We start from the raw sequence: 17,027 nt of genomic DNA on the forward strand, positions 1-17,027 counted from the left end.
CACTTGCTTGTATTTGGAAATTTGCAGCGCTCCCATTAAATTGAATGGAGTCTCTGTGGGCACTTGGCGAGAATGTCTACTCCACGAATGCAGGGACTTTAAAGATCATTAAGTGGGGGTCACAGCGGTCAAACCTCCACCAATACTAAACTTATTCCCTATCCTGTGGGTAAGGGATAATTAATGTGACCAGATTTTCCCGGGGTCAAAGCGGAACAGTGAGGTGTGGTCAGGGGGCGGGGCTTATGGCATTTGATTTTGGTTCCCAGCAGGTTGTAGTAGCATCACCTGACCTGGACGCTGGGGAGCACTGACAATGGGAAGCCTATGGAGGAGATGAGAGGGAGCGTCTTATACTTGAAAATCAGTTGTGGATACGCAGTAGCCCCAGTGGTAATTACCCCTTACAATGCAGTGGGGTAAAAACGTGTACAGATTTGGCTGTGGATTTACAGCAGATCTCTTGTCACATGTGGACTTGCCAGCAAGAGGTCCTTATACTATTACATCATGTGATCTCCTCCATTGGTCTCATTTACAAGATCTGCTAAAACATCGAATGTACATTTATGGATTGTAGTCAACCAGGGGCATAGCTAAAGCCTCATGGGCCTGGGTGCAAAGGTTTATCTGGGACGGGAGGGGGTGGCCCCCAAAGTCTCAACGCCTTAGCGTAGAGGCGTAACTTGAAGCTCCTGAGCCCCAATGCAAAATATGTAGCAGGGCCCCCAACTGTTATGCTTTACTCATAGTACTGGGCTCCCTATATGGAGAGGAGAGGCCTTATGGACCTCCTGCGCCCGGGTGCAACCGCATCCCCTATAGTTACGCCAGTGTAGTCAACAGTATACACAATTGCCAACTGCAAATGTCTTCGGTATTAAATCATAACAATCAATGCGCTCAGAGAATATAACTATTACGCAATGTACCTTAATCGCTGTCTGGATCGTCCCAACGCTGTATATACAGTAGTCCGAAAATACTCGTGTGACAATAAGGCTACTGTGATGTTACCCACATTATAATGCCCTGAGGTGACTTGGCAACTTTTCTCCTTTTCTTCTAGTCGTAGAGTTTTATCACTTCCTGGAAGAGAGCGCAGAGCTGACATGATTACAGAAATGGACTTTTTTTTTTTTTCCTGCATTTTAATAGAAATTTTATCAGTGGTGGTATGTCTGCTTGCTGTCAGTGACTGGGGAGACTCTTTGAGTGTTTGTCGCTCTAAATCCACTGTAGATAAACTTCTATAGACTAACATATCGGCTGCACAAATGTCTCTCCTGTTGTGTTGGTTTGCTACAATACAAGGCGGCACGCAGCAAGTGCGTAACAATATTGCATATTTGCTGCACACCGCCAATTGCCATGCCCTATCTTAGCGTGTATGCATGCGTAATGCGTGCCAAGATAGAACATGCTGTAATCTTTATTGTGCATGTATCTTGCGTGACATGGAAGTCTATGGCAGATTGCTGCAGCGTATTATGTAGGCAAAACCCACGTGCGTGATATGCCGTCACCAGACTTTTGTGTGAAGGCGCCCTTAGTCTGACTTCCCACTGGCGAGCGCAATATGGGGCCGTGAATATTGCCCCCATATCACGCTCTCCACCATGTGAAGCCCTGTGGATGTGAGGCATTTTTATGTGAAAACATCTCATCACTTTGGGGATGCAGAATCCTCCTGCATGGCTGTCACAGCTGTGACTGAGGATCGCAAAGTTCTCCCATTGGTCACAATGGGACCTGTTGCCGCCAGCTCCATTGCAAGCAATGGAGCTGCGATGCGAGATCCTGCAGCCAGATAGAACATTCTGTGATGTGTTTCTCGCATTGTGGTGCCATGCAGGAAACATCGCTAACGTCTTATAAACCCATGTAAAAGAATAGAGTTCATATATGTGCGTCACGCATCGCACAAATCTTGCGGGGTTTTCATGCCAGTGTGAAGGCAGCCATAGAGGACATCCAAATGCGGCAGATTTGTTAAAGAAATTTCTGTTCTATTTATGACTAATTCCACCCATCAGCTCTATAAGTGTCCTAATAGTTTTAGAACTTTTGCTCCACTTTAGTGCTTTTTCTTATTCATGCACCCATTTAATTTTATGCAGCATATAAAGCGCATCAAGCCCCATATACGTGCCAGTGACTATTGTAGTTTCCATAAATAAGTCTTATTACTTCTGGTAACTAAGCTCGTACATTACTGTTTCAGTGCTAATCTGGGTGTTGGCTTGTCCTAACCTGTTTCACTGTATATCCCATGGGCATGTAGAATTCAGGCTGTATAACACCTCTAGACACACATCTCAGCAGGTTTTTATTGTAAAGACATGTTGTGTGGATTGTCTGTTAGACCTCTGTTTTCACCTACATCCTGTAATTTATGACTACGGTTTAGCCCCCTAGAGAGCAAGAGCCGCTCATGATGGTGGGTTCTACACCTGGTTACAGAGGCTTAACTTGAAGATTCGGGGCCCCAATGCAAAACCTGCAACAGGGCCCCCAACTATAATGCTTTATTCATAGTACTGGGCTCCCAATATGGAGAAGATAGGCCTTATGGGCCCCCTAAGGGTCTTGGGCCCGGGTGCAACCGCATCCCCGATAGTTACCCCCCTGCCTGGTTAATTGACGATGCAAGCTTAGGGACCCCTTCCATGATTTCTAATGGGGCATACACTACCAGTCAAAAGTTTTAGAACACCTCAGTTTTTCCACTTATTTTTGACAGTAACACAGTTTAAGTCCCGCAAATTAAGTGAAATGGTTCAGAAAGAAGTTACAAACATCTAAATATTATGACATTTTAACCTGAAATGGAACAATAGTTTGACTTTATGATTTTGATCTAAGGGCTTTTATTTAGGGAACACATGAAGGACAGCAGCTCTGCAACAGAGAAAGCAAATTATGGTTTGTAACTGGATGCAAACTATTCCTACAGGTGTCTCAACTTTTGTAGATTACTTTCAAACCCTCTGATTGTTTATAACCAGTGTTGGAACAGACTGTATTGCGACACCCTCTAGGGCAGGATTTGGTCAGTTTTGCTCTTTAGGATAGAGCACATTGCTATCATAATGGCAAGAAAAGGGCCATTACCAAAGACGACAGACAATTAGAACCTGTAGAAGTGGTCTTCCCTGCAGAAAAATTGCCAAAAAATCCAAAAGTGGCAGTCAATACGGTTTCCATCAAAAGGCACTTTGAAACTGGAGGAAACTGTGACAGGAAGAGGTCTGGAAGACCAAAGGCCACTACAAAATCAGATGACAAGTTTTTAAGAGTCAACAGTCTGTGTGACTGGTGCCTCACTGTACAAAATCTTCAAGCATAGCTTAGGCCTGCTTCACACCGGCTATTTGTGTGCTCAATACATAGAGAATAAAACACATGGATTTCAATGGGTTCATTCTCGCTTCTATTATTTTTTTATTTTTTTTTATTGCACAACCGAAATGTGCATACAAAATACAGAACAAGTATTTGTGCACCAAAGGCCCACATAGAAATCAATGGGGTGTGTGCACTATGCAAGGAGATGTGTGAAACACTGCATAATTCCACAGGAAAAAACACATCTTGAACGACTTAATTGGCCATTTCAATTGGTACATTTGTTTGCCGTGTACAAATGAACATGCCCTTGTGAGCACAAAGTACAGTAGAATACGCTGATGTGCACGCAAAAAAAAAATCGTTCTTTCTACCAAAATGAAGCAAACAGACTTTTGAGTGATACCAACTGTCAAACATGGAGAAGGAAGTGTGATGGTCTGGGGCTCTTTTTGCTGGATCCAGTGTTAACAATTTGCACAGGGTGACTGGCAAGTTGACCAAAAAGGGCTACCACAGCATTTTGATACACCATGCAATACCCTCTGGTGTACGACTTGTTGGTCAGAGGTTCATAATATAGCAAGACAATGATCCAAGACAAGAGGCTTCAAAGAAGAAATGGCCTGCCCAGTCTTCAGACTTAAACCCCTTTGAGCTGGTTTGGGATGAACTAGACAGGAGGGTGAATGTAAAGCAACCTACAAGTGCAGCACATTTGTGGGAACTTCTGCAACAATGTTGAGTTGAAATTTCTGAAAAAGATCTGCATGTCATTGTAGAAATAGTGCCTTGATTGTGTAAAGCTGTTCTGCCAGCTAGAGGGGGCGACTGTGAAGAGTCAAAAACTTAGATTTTGTAAGGAGAATTTGTGTTTATCAAAGAGCAGATGATCCCAGATCTCATGCAGAAGTCTGGACCCAGGAGAAATACAAATCACACCAGCCTGTGCGGTATCAGATGATTTTGTTTAACCCCTCCACTACTTATACTGACATCATGCTATATCTTTCTAGTCTACAATCCAATAAAACAACAATTAACTGATACATTGATCTACAATTTTCTTAACAGATTTAATTTGGTGAAACCAAGTTAATCCATTATTTCTATTCATATTAACTTGCTTGTTCTAAACTTTCTCTGCAAAGTACATCTGAGACATGAAACTGTGCGAATATCAATAAAAACTTGAAAAAGTGAGGTGTTTTACTGTGAGGCCTCATGTCCACGGGGAAAATCAGATCCGCTGCAGATTCTCCATGTAGAATCTGCAGCGGGTCCCTCCTGCCCCGCGGACATGAGCGCCGAAAATAAGAATTTAAAAGTATTTACCAACCGGCGCGGGCGGAGAAGATCAGCTGTTCCTCACGGCCGGATCTTCATTTTCGGCCGGCGGATGAATTCCTGACGCCGGCGGCACGTCGCCGACGTGCCGCGCGCATGCGCCGGGCACATCCGCCGAGCCGAAGCAAGGAAGATGCGGCCGTGAGGAACAGCTGACCTTCCCCGCCCGCGCCGGATGGTAAATACTTTAAATTCCTATTTTAGGTCTCCCGCGGATCCGGACGGCTTCCATAGGCTTCAATAGAAGCCCGCGGGAGCCGTCCCCGCGGAAGACCCGCACGAAAATGGAGCATGGTCCGGATTTTTCCATGCTCCATTTTTTTTTAAATCCCTTTTATTGACGATCCGCGGGTATTTATCTACCCGCGGGTGGTCAATGCATCCCTATGGGATGCGGATCCGCATGCGGGAGATCCGCTGCGGATCTTAAATCATATTTTGCCCGTGGACATGAGCCCTTAGTGTATGAATGGAAGCTGTCCTAATTGGGTATCCCCTATTTCATATGACCTATGGACATGATGGGGGAATATTCCTCTATTAGCCATTATACAGTGGTGGCATTTGTTTTTGCTTCTACCAATTACTCCTAGATCCCTGGTTTAAGTAATTGGTTTGTGGGAAATTTTTCCTTTTTCTATTGGCAATGGCAAATCGGCAAAATGTTACTGGGTTTTTCCATCCGCAGTGTTCTGAGCAAAATGGACTACTGTAAATAGAAATTAACATTGCTATAATTATATCTGAGGGAATGCTGGTCCAGTTACTATGTCTTATTTCCTTAAGGGTTCTTTCAAACGAGTGTAGGCTATTTTCGGTCGACCGAAAATCACGTGAATAGGCGCACAAATCTCCCATTCAGACGGCCTAGGTAGGGAGAGTAAACACCAAGCCTGGGATACTGTCAGGCTGGGGAAGACAGTTTAGCTCTCGGTGAGGGGGCGAGAGCTAGTGTGCTAAGCTCCCACCCCATCTCTACCCATTGTCGTCTGTCAGCAATGGAATGGGGTAGGAGCTCTGCAACTAGCTCCTGCCCCCTCGCATTGCAAACTGCCTGCTAGGGGCAGAAAAGCAGGGAAGGCAGTGGGAGTTTAGCAGTCACGCTGCTAAAATGGCTCCTATCTGCCTTCTCCAGCAGTTCCCATGGGCTCCCATAGAAGTCTATGGGAGCTGCCACCGTATTCCAGCCAGAAGATAGTTTCTGAACTATCTTTTCTGTCCGGCGTAAACCTGCCTGACGGGAACGCATACCGTATGCGCCATCTCGGCTGGGCACTTGTACGCAGCGGGAATACGCCCATTTGAACTGATGAACCATTTTTACTGTGAATTCCCTGTTTTTGTTTTTTTTGTTTTTTTTAAATTCATGTATGATGCATTTTTGCAAGAAATGTGCATTTTGCATCAGTAAAATGCCTTTAAAAACAGATTGCATGCAAATCGCATGGCATGAGTGCACAATGCTGTTTTTTTTTTTTATTTTTTATTTTTTTAACAAGAATCGCCCGAATTTAGAGTCAGAGTGAAAATTATTTGTGAATGAACCCATTCAAATGAATGGGTTCTCTTTCTCATGCAAGTTCTGTCTATCTCTGCATCAGATGACACTCACATGGGAACGTCGCCCATTTAAATGCACCCTAAGGCCTTCTTCGCAAGGTTGTATGCGTTTTTGCACACATCTCAGCGCAATGCGTTCACTAGGTGCTTTTGTGCTTGTATCAGTGAATATTTCTGAACGTTTTGCCCACACAAGTGGTTGGTTTTGCCCAGGGTCTACAATTCTAGTTTGGGCCTGGTCGTGGCACAAATAATTCCTGCAGGACACTGAACTACTACAAGAATGATCCAAATTGTAATGGTGGATTGCTAGTTCTTCACTTGTATAAGTGAACTCACTTATGTTGTCAAAGCAGATTGTGGAACTTAGATTTATTCCCAGGGGTATGGAGGAGGCGAGGTGAACATCTCAGACTTTCCTGACGTCCTCCATAGGGTTGGTGCAGGCTGCTTATCCTCGTATTCTCGACAGCTATTTACCTAACCTCTGAGAGCCAACTTTTCATCTTATGTTTATTCATTGGACAATTGAGGCTGGTTTCCCTCCCCTGTGTACACAGTGTTTCCTAACAGACCGCAGCCTAGTATTGCAGTATAGTCATCATGATAGGATTGCTGTATTGTGTTTGCACTGAGGGAAGCCTGTTTTAACAACCAGAATGTCTATAAAAAAAGAGATGTGAAATGTTTATTGTACTTATTCATACAGTACATATGCATTCTGCTGCACTGTACATCACTTCCTACTAGGTTCTGTTCTCATGGGGGCTCACTATGTGAATTAATCTATTTCCATCTTCTTAGACTGTTGGAGGAAGCCAGAATCAAAAACCCTCTTTTCTCCTTAGGGAGAGACCTTGACAGTGAGTGAGGAGACTTAAAAGGTCATTCATGCTCCTCTGGGTAATATGCAAATAAGGCAGATGCAACAATACCTCCACAGTGCCACCTATTGGAAGGCGGCATTCCTTCAAGTCAATGTTAGACTCTTTATACAAGCCAGGAAGCCAGAGTACACTGGGGGGAAACGCTCGATATCGCCCTCGCCATCCATGTGAAGCCCGTTGATGCGAGGTGTTTTCATGTGGAAACAGCCTTGCCTCACTGTGGAGATAAAGGAATCCTGTGGCAGAGGACCGTGGAGTTCTCCCACTGCTTTCAATGGGCGATATCGTGAAAAGTTAAAACGTGTTGCGTCACCCCCCCCCCCCCCCCCAAAAAAAATAAAATTAAAATAAACTTAAAAAAAAGCTTCACATTGCCATGAATGTTGGCAAGCGTGATATCTACCGGACTTTCTCAGCCCGATATCTCGCTCACCCGTGTGAATGTAGGCTCAAGGTCAAAAGTAAAAGATCACGTCTACATGTATGACTGTATTCAATAGGATTAATCTGCGAATGTTCAACATCTAATTAGTTGCAGTATAATGAAGACTGTATGAAGACAAAGTGGCCCTCCCCTTCTGTGAGCATTCTTGGGCTGGAGGTGTTAACGGTGGTATTCCAACATCATTATATAAGAATTTCAATATAGGTAATCCTGCATTTAGATGGAACAATCGTTCATTTTACGCGGGCATAAAAACCATCATTGGCTCATTCACTTATCATTTGGCTTAAAAAGCGCTAGTTTAGTTGCTATATTCACTTATGCAGGGACTGAATGATTCTTGCTTCAGCGAGCCATCGGTGTTTGCCTGTCTAAATGGGCTGAATGAGTTAGCGGTGACGTCACTCGCTCGTTCAAACAAGAACTGGCTCGCCTAAAAGGAGCATAAGCATGTCTGTATGACTATACTCTTCTATGTCCTTTTTATTTCTGTGGGCTATAGACGGAGGAACTGTCACTTCCCTATTGGCTATAGTTAGAACAATAACTTTGCACAATCATGCCTTGTTTTATGAAATCCTGTGACATTGACCTACACACCAGCACTAAATGGAAAAACTGGTAATTGTCCTATTCATGGGTTTCCTCTACTGTCCCATGATTCATGTTCCTATGCAATCACTTCTTCCCCAGCTTATTACTCATAGCGTGTTTTGAAAAAAAACTTTTTTTTCCATATGTTTGGAATTGTGGCCATAGTTTTCAGATCTGTGTACAGGTCGTGCATCTCCATGCCACGTCATGAGCTAGATGCCTCTAATGCCGGGCTCATGCAGGGGTTTTCCTTGCAGCTAGCAAACCCCCAGGCTGGCTTTGGTGTGTAGACTGTTCAGGGTGCCGCTAAGTGGTCGGTCCAGCATTCCTGAGATTACGTTGTATATATTATCTGGGACTGGCTAAACCTCAGGAATGATTTTATATTCTTCTGCACACCTGGAAGAGCAGACAAATCTCAGGGTGTACCTCGCCCTCTCTAAATACCTACTTCTCCATGTTCTTGCTCTTCACTGCTGGAAGCCACCCCAAACGACATCCTCATGCCAGTGCCAGGGCATTGTCTGTGATGGTGCCCCGGTATAAAAAGGATTAAAAGTTGTAGAGGAAGGGTGTGCTCTGTATTTAGGGTATTGGCATACCGCTAGGGTTTGCAATTGCGACCCGACTCCTTAGTTAGAGGGGCCTCCGGCCATATATTGATTCCCCGAAACAGGCCGGCTCTGGGTGGTGGTCAGGTAAGGGAGGGACCGTTACCTGGGCAGCAGCCTGCAGTCAATTTCATGCTGCAGACTTCCCCATTACATGGTCCTCCTACCATTGTGTGATTCACAGCGGTCGGTTGGTGCATTGCAGGCTGCGTGATTGATAGTTAGTTAGTTAGTATAGACCATGCTGGTATAACCTGGGGGTATCCTGTAAATATTGTACACTTTACATACAAATAAAAATCAAAAACCTGCATGCAGTTAAAAAAAAAATATTATTTAAATTCATATGCGGTTTTTAATAGTTTATGCAGTTTCTTAAAAACACAGCATAAGGGGCTACGAACCAATTTTCACGTAGTCCAGGAAATGAGTCATGTTTTGAAAGCTTATGCCAAGGAGCCAGATAATGTGTCTGCAGCTGTACACAGCATGGTTTAGGTATGGGTACAGGTACAGTTGGGGCGTGTCCAAGCTGAACCTTTGCATGAGGGGCCCTTAGCCTTTAACTATGCTCAGGGGTGCAACTATGTGGGATGCGGTTGCACCCGGGCCCATGAGCCTTAGAGGGCCCATTAAGGCTTCTTTCTCCATATAGGAAGCCCAGTACTATGAATGAAGCATTAGACTTTGCATTGAGGCCTAGCAGCTTCAAGTTTTGCCTCTGGCTATGCCCCTAATTCAGGGTGTCTGGTCTAAGGGACTGCACGCATGTGATGGACATATGCACTTTTTGTGATTCAAATGCCATAGGTCATGGTGCCCTATATTTAAATGGGCTAGGCATCAGTTAAATCTGACTTTTAGAATGTCCCTAGTGTTTTCTCAAAAGTTGGCAAGTATGCCCAGTGCACGGTCAGCTTGAGCTAACAAATATGTAAATATAGTATACCAAATGTGCAGTATTCTGTAAAAGCAAATTTGAGAAGTCTTTATTGAAATGCATTTGATTCTTGTCACAGCCAAGTTAGTCGGTAGTTTAAAAAAAAAAAAAAAATCTTGAGTGTTCAAAGTTTGTGCAATTTCCAGAATGCTTCAATCTACTCAAATTCTGGTTGGTATTTTAAACTATCAGCAAGTTTGCTATCCGGGACATGTACTATTGATGACCTAGCCACAGGATAGATCCTCAATAGTTGATCTGTAGGGGTCTGCTGCTCAGGATCTCTGCCAATCAGCTGATCCCTGGGTTCTCTGCCATCTGCTTTCAGCCCTGGCCACATTGGCAGTATCAATAATGCAGTGGCCTCGTTTGGTACTACAGGCACAGCTCCCACTGAATGCAATGGGAGGTGCGCTGAAGTGCCAAACTCGGCTGCAATACAGACAGCGCTATCTGCCTCCAGTACTGTCCATACTGATGATGGTGCCAGGAATCGTATGATTGGCAGAGATCACTAAGAACGGACCCCCCCCCCCCCCCACCACCAATCAACTATTGATGATCCATCTTCTCTAACTTATATTTATGGACCTATAAAACAATGTTCAGAGGTTTTTGAGTCGAGTCCCTCTTTAAGGCAGCAGCCACAACCCTTACGGGTAAATTTATATCTTGGGAGTCAAATGGAGCCTTTCAATGCCCTGTGCAGTACCTCTGCCTTCTAACAACATAAATGGAGTATCTCTGGTTATACAACTCCGTTGCGAACTACAAACTGACAGTAACGTGACTGCAGTCTATTAGTTCCATCTGCTTGACTAATGTAGCACATAAGGGCTTCCTAGAGAGTAAAATTGAATTAACTACAACGACTTATAGAAGATACTCTAACTTCTATGTCTTCATCTGTTCTCTTTTACAGGAGAGAAAAAGAAAACCAAATCCATAGACAGTGACCTTAATCCAGTATGGAAGGAGGTAAGTGTGGAGGCGGGTTGCTTGAGATATATTTTAGTGGAGTGTCATAAAGTTGTATGTCCCTAAGGGCGCAGTCACACAGCTGTATTTTCGGGCTGTATGTTGTCTATGGATTCCATGGACAGCTGAGGTCCTATACTTTGGCTATAAGGCTATTCACACGGCTGATTTTTGTTTTTTGTTCCTCCACACAAGGGGCAAAAAATTACTCCTTTTTTTTACAGACAAAAGCAGGACATGTAATGTGAGGAGTCTGTAAACATGGGACAGCACAAGGATGGGTGTTGGTGCAGTCTTTGATGTGTTTTGCACCAGTTTGTCCTAAACATGGCCCTGTGAATACAGGCTTGAGCCTTCTTCATACATACTTATTTTATGTGCAGGTTATGCTTGTATAGCAAAACAAAGGGGTTGTACCAAGAGTCTTATCACCTATATACAGGATAGGTGGTGATAGTCTGGCCGGTGGGGGTCTTATCGCGAAGTCCTCCCACTTTCCCGTTTCTCCTCACTGAGGGCTTGCTGCACCCCCTACGGTAAGGAGGAGTTTAAATGTAGCGATGGCCACACATGTGCATTGCCGCTCCATTCAGTTAAACAGGGCTGATGGATAGCTGAGTGCTTTGTACTCTAGTTCTGTTAGCCCCATTTAAATAAATGGAGCAGTGGACATTCGGCCAGCGCACCTTCCCATCTGACATAACTGGGTGGAAGAAGAGGATACAGGATTGATGTGGGTCTCGGGATGAGTCCCCTCACCCCTTCCTCTGCCAATGATCAGACTTTTATCACCTATTCTATGGATAAGTGATAAAAGTGTATCTCTGTAAAACCCCTTTAAGAATGCACAACTAATGTGATGTTTTTCCAAATAACACTATGTGAAACAAATATAAAAGGTGTTTTGTTTGATTTAATTAAAATCAAATGCTTTAGGCTCCTGATCTCCCTTTTTACCTAAGGCCTCATGTCCACGGGGAAAATCAGATCCGCTGCAGATTCTCCATGGAGGATCTGCAGCGGGTCCCTCCTGCCCCGTGGACATGAGCGCTGAAAATAAGAATTTAAAAGAATTTACCTATCCGGCGCGGGCGGGGAAGGTCTGCTGTTCCTCACGGCCGGATCTTCTTTTTCGGCCAGCGGATGAATTCGTCACGCCGGCGGCACGTCCCCGACGTGCCGCGCGCATGCGCCGGGCACATCCGCCGAACCGAAGCAAGAAAGATGCGGCCGTGAGGAAGAGAAGACCTTCCCGGTCCGCTCCGGATGGGTAAATACTTTTAAATTCCTATTTTAGGTCTCCCGCGGATCCAGACGGCTTCCATAGGCTTCAATAGAAGCCCGCGGGAGCCGTCCCCGCGGGAGACCCGCACGAAAATGGAGCATGGTCCAGATTTTTTCATGCTCCATTTTTTTTTAAAATCCCTTTTATTGACCATCCGCGGGTATTTATCTACCCGCGGGTGGTCAATGCATCCCTATGGGATGCGGATCCGCATGCGGGAGATCCGCTGCGGATCTTAAATAATATTTTGCCCGTGGACATGAGGCCTGGCCTCCTTCCCACGAGCGTGACGGGCTCCGCCGCGTAATATTACGCAGTGAAGCCCGTCACGGCGCCCCCCAGAGCCCCTATACTTACCAGCGGACGATAGCGTGAAGACGCTTCCCCGCCCACCGCCGTCACGTCGTGTGACACGCCCACCGCGTCACGTGACGCGGCCGGCAGTGTCACGTGACGCACCGGCCGCGTCAAATGACGCTGTGGCGGTAGGCGGGGAAGCGTTTTTTCACGCTATCTCCCGCTGGTTACAGCGGGAGATAGCGTGAACGGTCGGCTTCCATTGACTGCAATGGAAGCCGTCAGCGCGTACAGCCCGTCCTCACCCGCAGCAAATAGAGCATGCTGCGGGTGAGGACGGGAGAAATCGCGGTGCGTAATTCCGCGGTGGAATTACGCATCGTGAGCATTGTGCTATTAGGTTCAATAGAACCTAATAGCAGGGGGCCACGCAGCAGATTTTTGCCGCGAATTTACGCGGCGTAAATCCGTTCGTGGGAAGGAGGCCTTACAGCTGTATTTTCGGGCTGTATGTTATCTATGGATTCCATGGACAGCTGAGGTCCTATACTTTGGCTATAAGGCTATTCACACGGCCGATTTTTCTTTTTGTTCCTCCACACAAGGGGAAAAAAATTACTCCTCTTTTTTACAGACAAAAGCAGGACATGTAATGTGAGGAGTCTGTAAACATGGGACAGCACAAGGATGGGTGTTGGTGCAGTCTTTGATGTGTTTTGCACCAGTTTGTCCTAAACATGGCCGTGTGAATACAGGCTTGAGCCTTCTTCATACATATTTATTTTATGTGCAGGTTATGCTTGTATACCAAAGCAAAGGGGTTGCACCAAGAGTCTTATCACCTATATACAGGATAGGAGGTGGTAGTCTGGCCGGTGGGGGTCTTATCGCGAAGTCCTCCCACTTTCCCGTTTCTCCTCACTGAAAGCTTGCTGCACCCCCTACGGTAAGGAGGAGTTTAAATGTAGCGATGGCCACACATGTGCATTGCCGCTCCATTCAGTTAAACAGGGCTGATGGATAGCTGAGTGCTTTGTACATTAGTTCTGTTAGCCCCATTTAAATGGAGCAGTGTACATTCGGCCAGCACACCCTTCCATCTGACATCACTGTGGGTGGAAGAAGAGGACACAGGGTTGATGTGGGTCTCTGGATGAGTCCCCTCACCCCTTCCTCTGCCAATGATCAGACTTTTATCACCTATCCTATGGATAAGTGATAAAAGTGTATCTCTGTAAAACCCCTTTAAGAATGCACAACTAATGTGATGTTTTTCCAAATAACACTATGTGAAACAAATATAAAAGGTGTTTTGTTTGATTTAATTAAAATCAAATGCTTTAGGCTCCTGATCTCCCTGTTTACCTAAGACCTCATGTTCACAGCCACACTGGTAAAACGCTGCAGTGTCCCGCAGCGTTTTACCGGTATTTATAAATAGCAGGTCTGCCGATAGAGACCGTATATGGCTGTGAGTGTACTGTGCATGCCTGTGTATCACACACGATCATTAAGAATGTCACTTTTTTAAAAAAAAATTCTTTGCTCTGTTTCATAGCAGGGCTGCGTATGAAAACACCACCCATACGTAATGTATTGCATATGGCTTATGCTGCGTGGTACGCAGAGAAGTAGAGTATGTTGCTATTTCCGGTGTATCTACACGCTCATGTGCATGGATCAATGAAATGTCCTTGACTCCATTCACCATGTATCATGCGCACAATGCACGTGTAATACACGGTGAAAACTGTCATGGACATGAGCCTTAAGAGCTAATCTTGGAAATCACCTGTGGAGACTAGTAACAATTCCTTTCTGAGTGCCCTGTTGGGATATATGTGCGTCATAGAAGGTGCTACGCTATAGTGGACTTATTCCGATAAAGTGTTGATCTGGATTATGATTTCTCCAGCAGGCTTTGGGGTATTTTGCCGCTTCCGAATTATGTCGTGTGCACACATCATCGTGGAGCAAATTAGACACAAGCTATCAGCCTCATATCCAAAATGGCTCTCTGCCCAGAAACAGCCAGACAGGGCCTTTTATTGTACAGACACACAATGGGCGTGCAACAGGTTACATCAGTAACATATAGGATTCTCATTTGTCGGATCATATAGAATCCCCCCTCCTTCCTGCCCACCTTCTCTCAAGTCCAATGTATAAGCAAGTCTTTGTCTCACAAACATGTGCTCGAACCTGAAAGTGAAAGTAGATATCTCTTTGTTGAAGAAGATCCTGTGTGGGGGATGGGGAGGACTGGGAGAACACTCAAGCAATAACATATAACACTGTGATTTAACTCTTTCCTTATGCAGCAGAGTTTGACATTAGGCTGAAGTCACAAAACACACATAATACGTCTAGTGCAAATCGATAGACATTTTATACTAATTAATTATCATGTCTATCACAATCCCCCCTTAAAATGTCTATCCTCTAACTCTCTATCTAATTTTCACAGTTCTCTGCGCATGAGCCTATAACTGGAGCGCGTTGAAAGTTTGTTTTAGGGTCTTCAAGGGGGTGTAGGACTTGTCCACTCCTTCTGGGGATGCATCCAGCAAACTCATGGTGGGAGCGGCTTTTCCAGCATAAGTTTCACAGGTCTCTCTGACACAGGGGATAACACAGCAGACTAGAACAGAAAAGGTAACCATCAGTTCACATACAACAGCGACGCCCGTCTGTGCCAGGATCCTTTACCACCCGCTCATCCATGGCGAGTGCTGGTCCCAAAAGTTAGCTCTTTTTAGTCAGTGCGGTCAGCTTCTTAATGGCAACTGCGTTTTTACCCGCGGGTCACGTGTCGTCTAGGATGTAGGTACAACAAGTCTCCCCTATCATCTTACAGACACTCCCCTTTTTAGCTAAAGTCCTATCTAAGGTCATTCTATTTTGAAAAAGTCAGTCGACTATAAGGCGTCTCTAGTATAATTTATAAACCACTGCTAATTATAATAAACATAATTAATCCAGTCAACGTTTATTTACCATAATGATCAGGAAAATGGACTCGGATCTAGTTTTAACTTGGTCTCTAATTTTTAAAACACATCAGGTACCCCCCTTGGCTATCCTATGACGTCAATGTATACGTGTAGATCAAAACTACCACCAGGGGTCTCTCTTCTCGCTCTAGCATAATGTTACAATACTAGTAGCGTGCACAGGTACGCACGGCGTGGGACTCCCTAATCTTCACCCACACCAATGTCCCTCCTGGAGATAGTCCTAATGGTGAACACGTCCAAGTCGCCTCACCCTTGCGTCAGGGTTTTCCCACTGCCCGTAAGTCCCTACTCCTAGGAGGGGGGGGATCCCTACCTCACCTCAGAGGGAGGCCATGGATTCCCTGGGCTCATTTCCGGGCATCCATACCCTCTATCTGTACAAGTTAACACCCCACAGGGTGTGCCCTCGCCGGAACCTAAGGTCTTCTGCACTATCCCTTGGCAAATGGGAATTCCACTGACAATCCATCTTAGGAGATCGGGGCAGGCGCAGTACTAGTACATTTCTCCTTTTCTTTGGTAGCGTATGTGTTTGGCATTATCGGAACTGTCTCTTCATCTTTTTTAAACAAGGGAAATATTGGTGAGTTCCCCAAAAATCTCCCTCTACCCTGCCTAATTGCCTGGCAGGTGTAGTTTCCAGGGTAGTCAGTAATACTCTCTCCGGTGCAAAACACTTAAGTAGTTATAGAGTATTCCTTCCATTTCTCACGGACAGTGTAATTAGCGGAAATGTTCGTGAAGAGACTAATAAACCACTCTTCAGCATCTACAGGGAGATTTAGGGGGACCATCCCCGAGTGTGGTAGGGCACTACCGCACACGCAACAGTTAGACTTGTTGCTCCTGTTAGCATTGTACCTCATCAACTCCAACCAGAGATTCTGGTCAGAGTAGCCAGTCGCTACTGTCAAGGTGTCCTCAAAAGGTAGGGTCGGCTATGATCATCATGTTCGTCAAGGTCTTTATCTTACGGCGGAGGGGGTTAATTATGGGCACGGGACTAAGTGAAGGCTTCCATTCGGCTGCATCTACCATATCCCTTATTTTAAACTTCCCTAAGGGATCTGTCCTCCCGTACCGGTATGTCCCCAGACTATGTCTCCCCGTCCCCCGGGCTTGGATCTCCCATGGTTAATGTAAAAACCGCATTAAAACCAAGCAACATACTAAGTTCAGCCTTCCAATACCTGCTGTCCTTATTATTCTCAAGGAGGGTTATACGACTAATTAGGGATTTCCCGCTCTTATCTTTCTTATTTAAGGCACTTCGCAGTTTATAGGACCAGTCTATTCCTGCGTTCCATCCCACTAATCCCCAATAACGGCAGTCTTCTCCCCAGACGTTATCAGTGGCGCAAACATATTGTATTCCCCGGGTATATGAGTCATATAACCAGCTGGACTGAGCTAAATCTGGCCTGCGGTGGGATCTTGCGCCTAGACACGGGACCACAGTACAATAGTCGAAGGAATATGCGGCTACTTGAGCATTGGACGAGTTATACTAGAAGGTAACCATACCCTCATATTCTTCCAACTAAGGATTCCAGTTGCCACCCTCCTCTCTCACTAGCCTTAACCAGAGTAACGTCTTTGGCACAACTAAGACTGGTCTCCCGGATCTGAAGCTTTCTTACAGTATGAAGCATGGATCCATGTAAGTCTTTCGGCTAGTTTCACAGCTGTGGCAGTAGTCAGAAGCACCTGGTAGGGGC

General features: G+C 45.3%; 1 protein-coding gene across 7 annotated transcripts in view; it reads left to right on the plus strand.

Annotated features, from left to right (window-relative positions):
- The window catches only part of MYOF (myoferlin), a 134,426-nt gene that overhangs the window by 6,554 nt on the left and 110,845 nt on the right, over positions 1–17,027 (plus strand). For all 7 annotated transcript variants that reach the window (XM_066600980.1, XM_066600981.1, XM_066600983.1 and 4 more), the window contains exon 2: positions 10,655–10,710. In XM_066600980.1, the coding sequence (XP_066457077.1) occupies positions 10,655–10,710 (56 nt within the window). The remainder of the gene's footprint in view (positions 1–10,654; positions 10,711–17,027) is intronic.

Source organism: Eleutherodactylus coqui, chromosome 4 (genome assembly GCF_035609145.1).
Source record: "Eleutherodactylus coqui strain aEleCoq1 chromosome 4, aEleCoq1.hap1, whole genome shotgun sequence".
Lineage (NCBI taxonomy): Eukaryota > Metazoa > Chordata > Amphibia > Anura > Eleutherodactylidae > Eleutherodactylus > Eleutherodactylus coqui.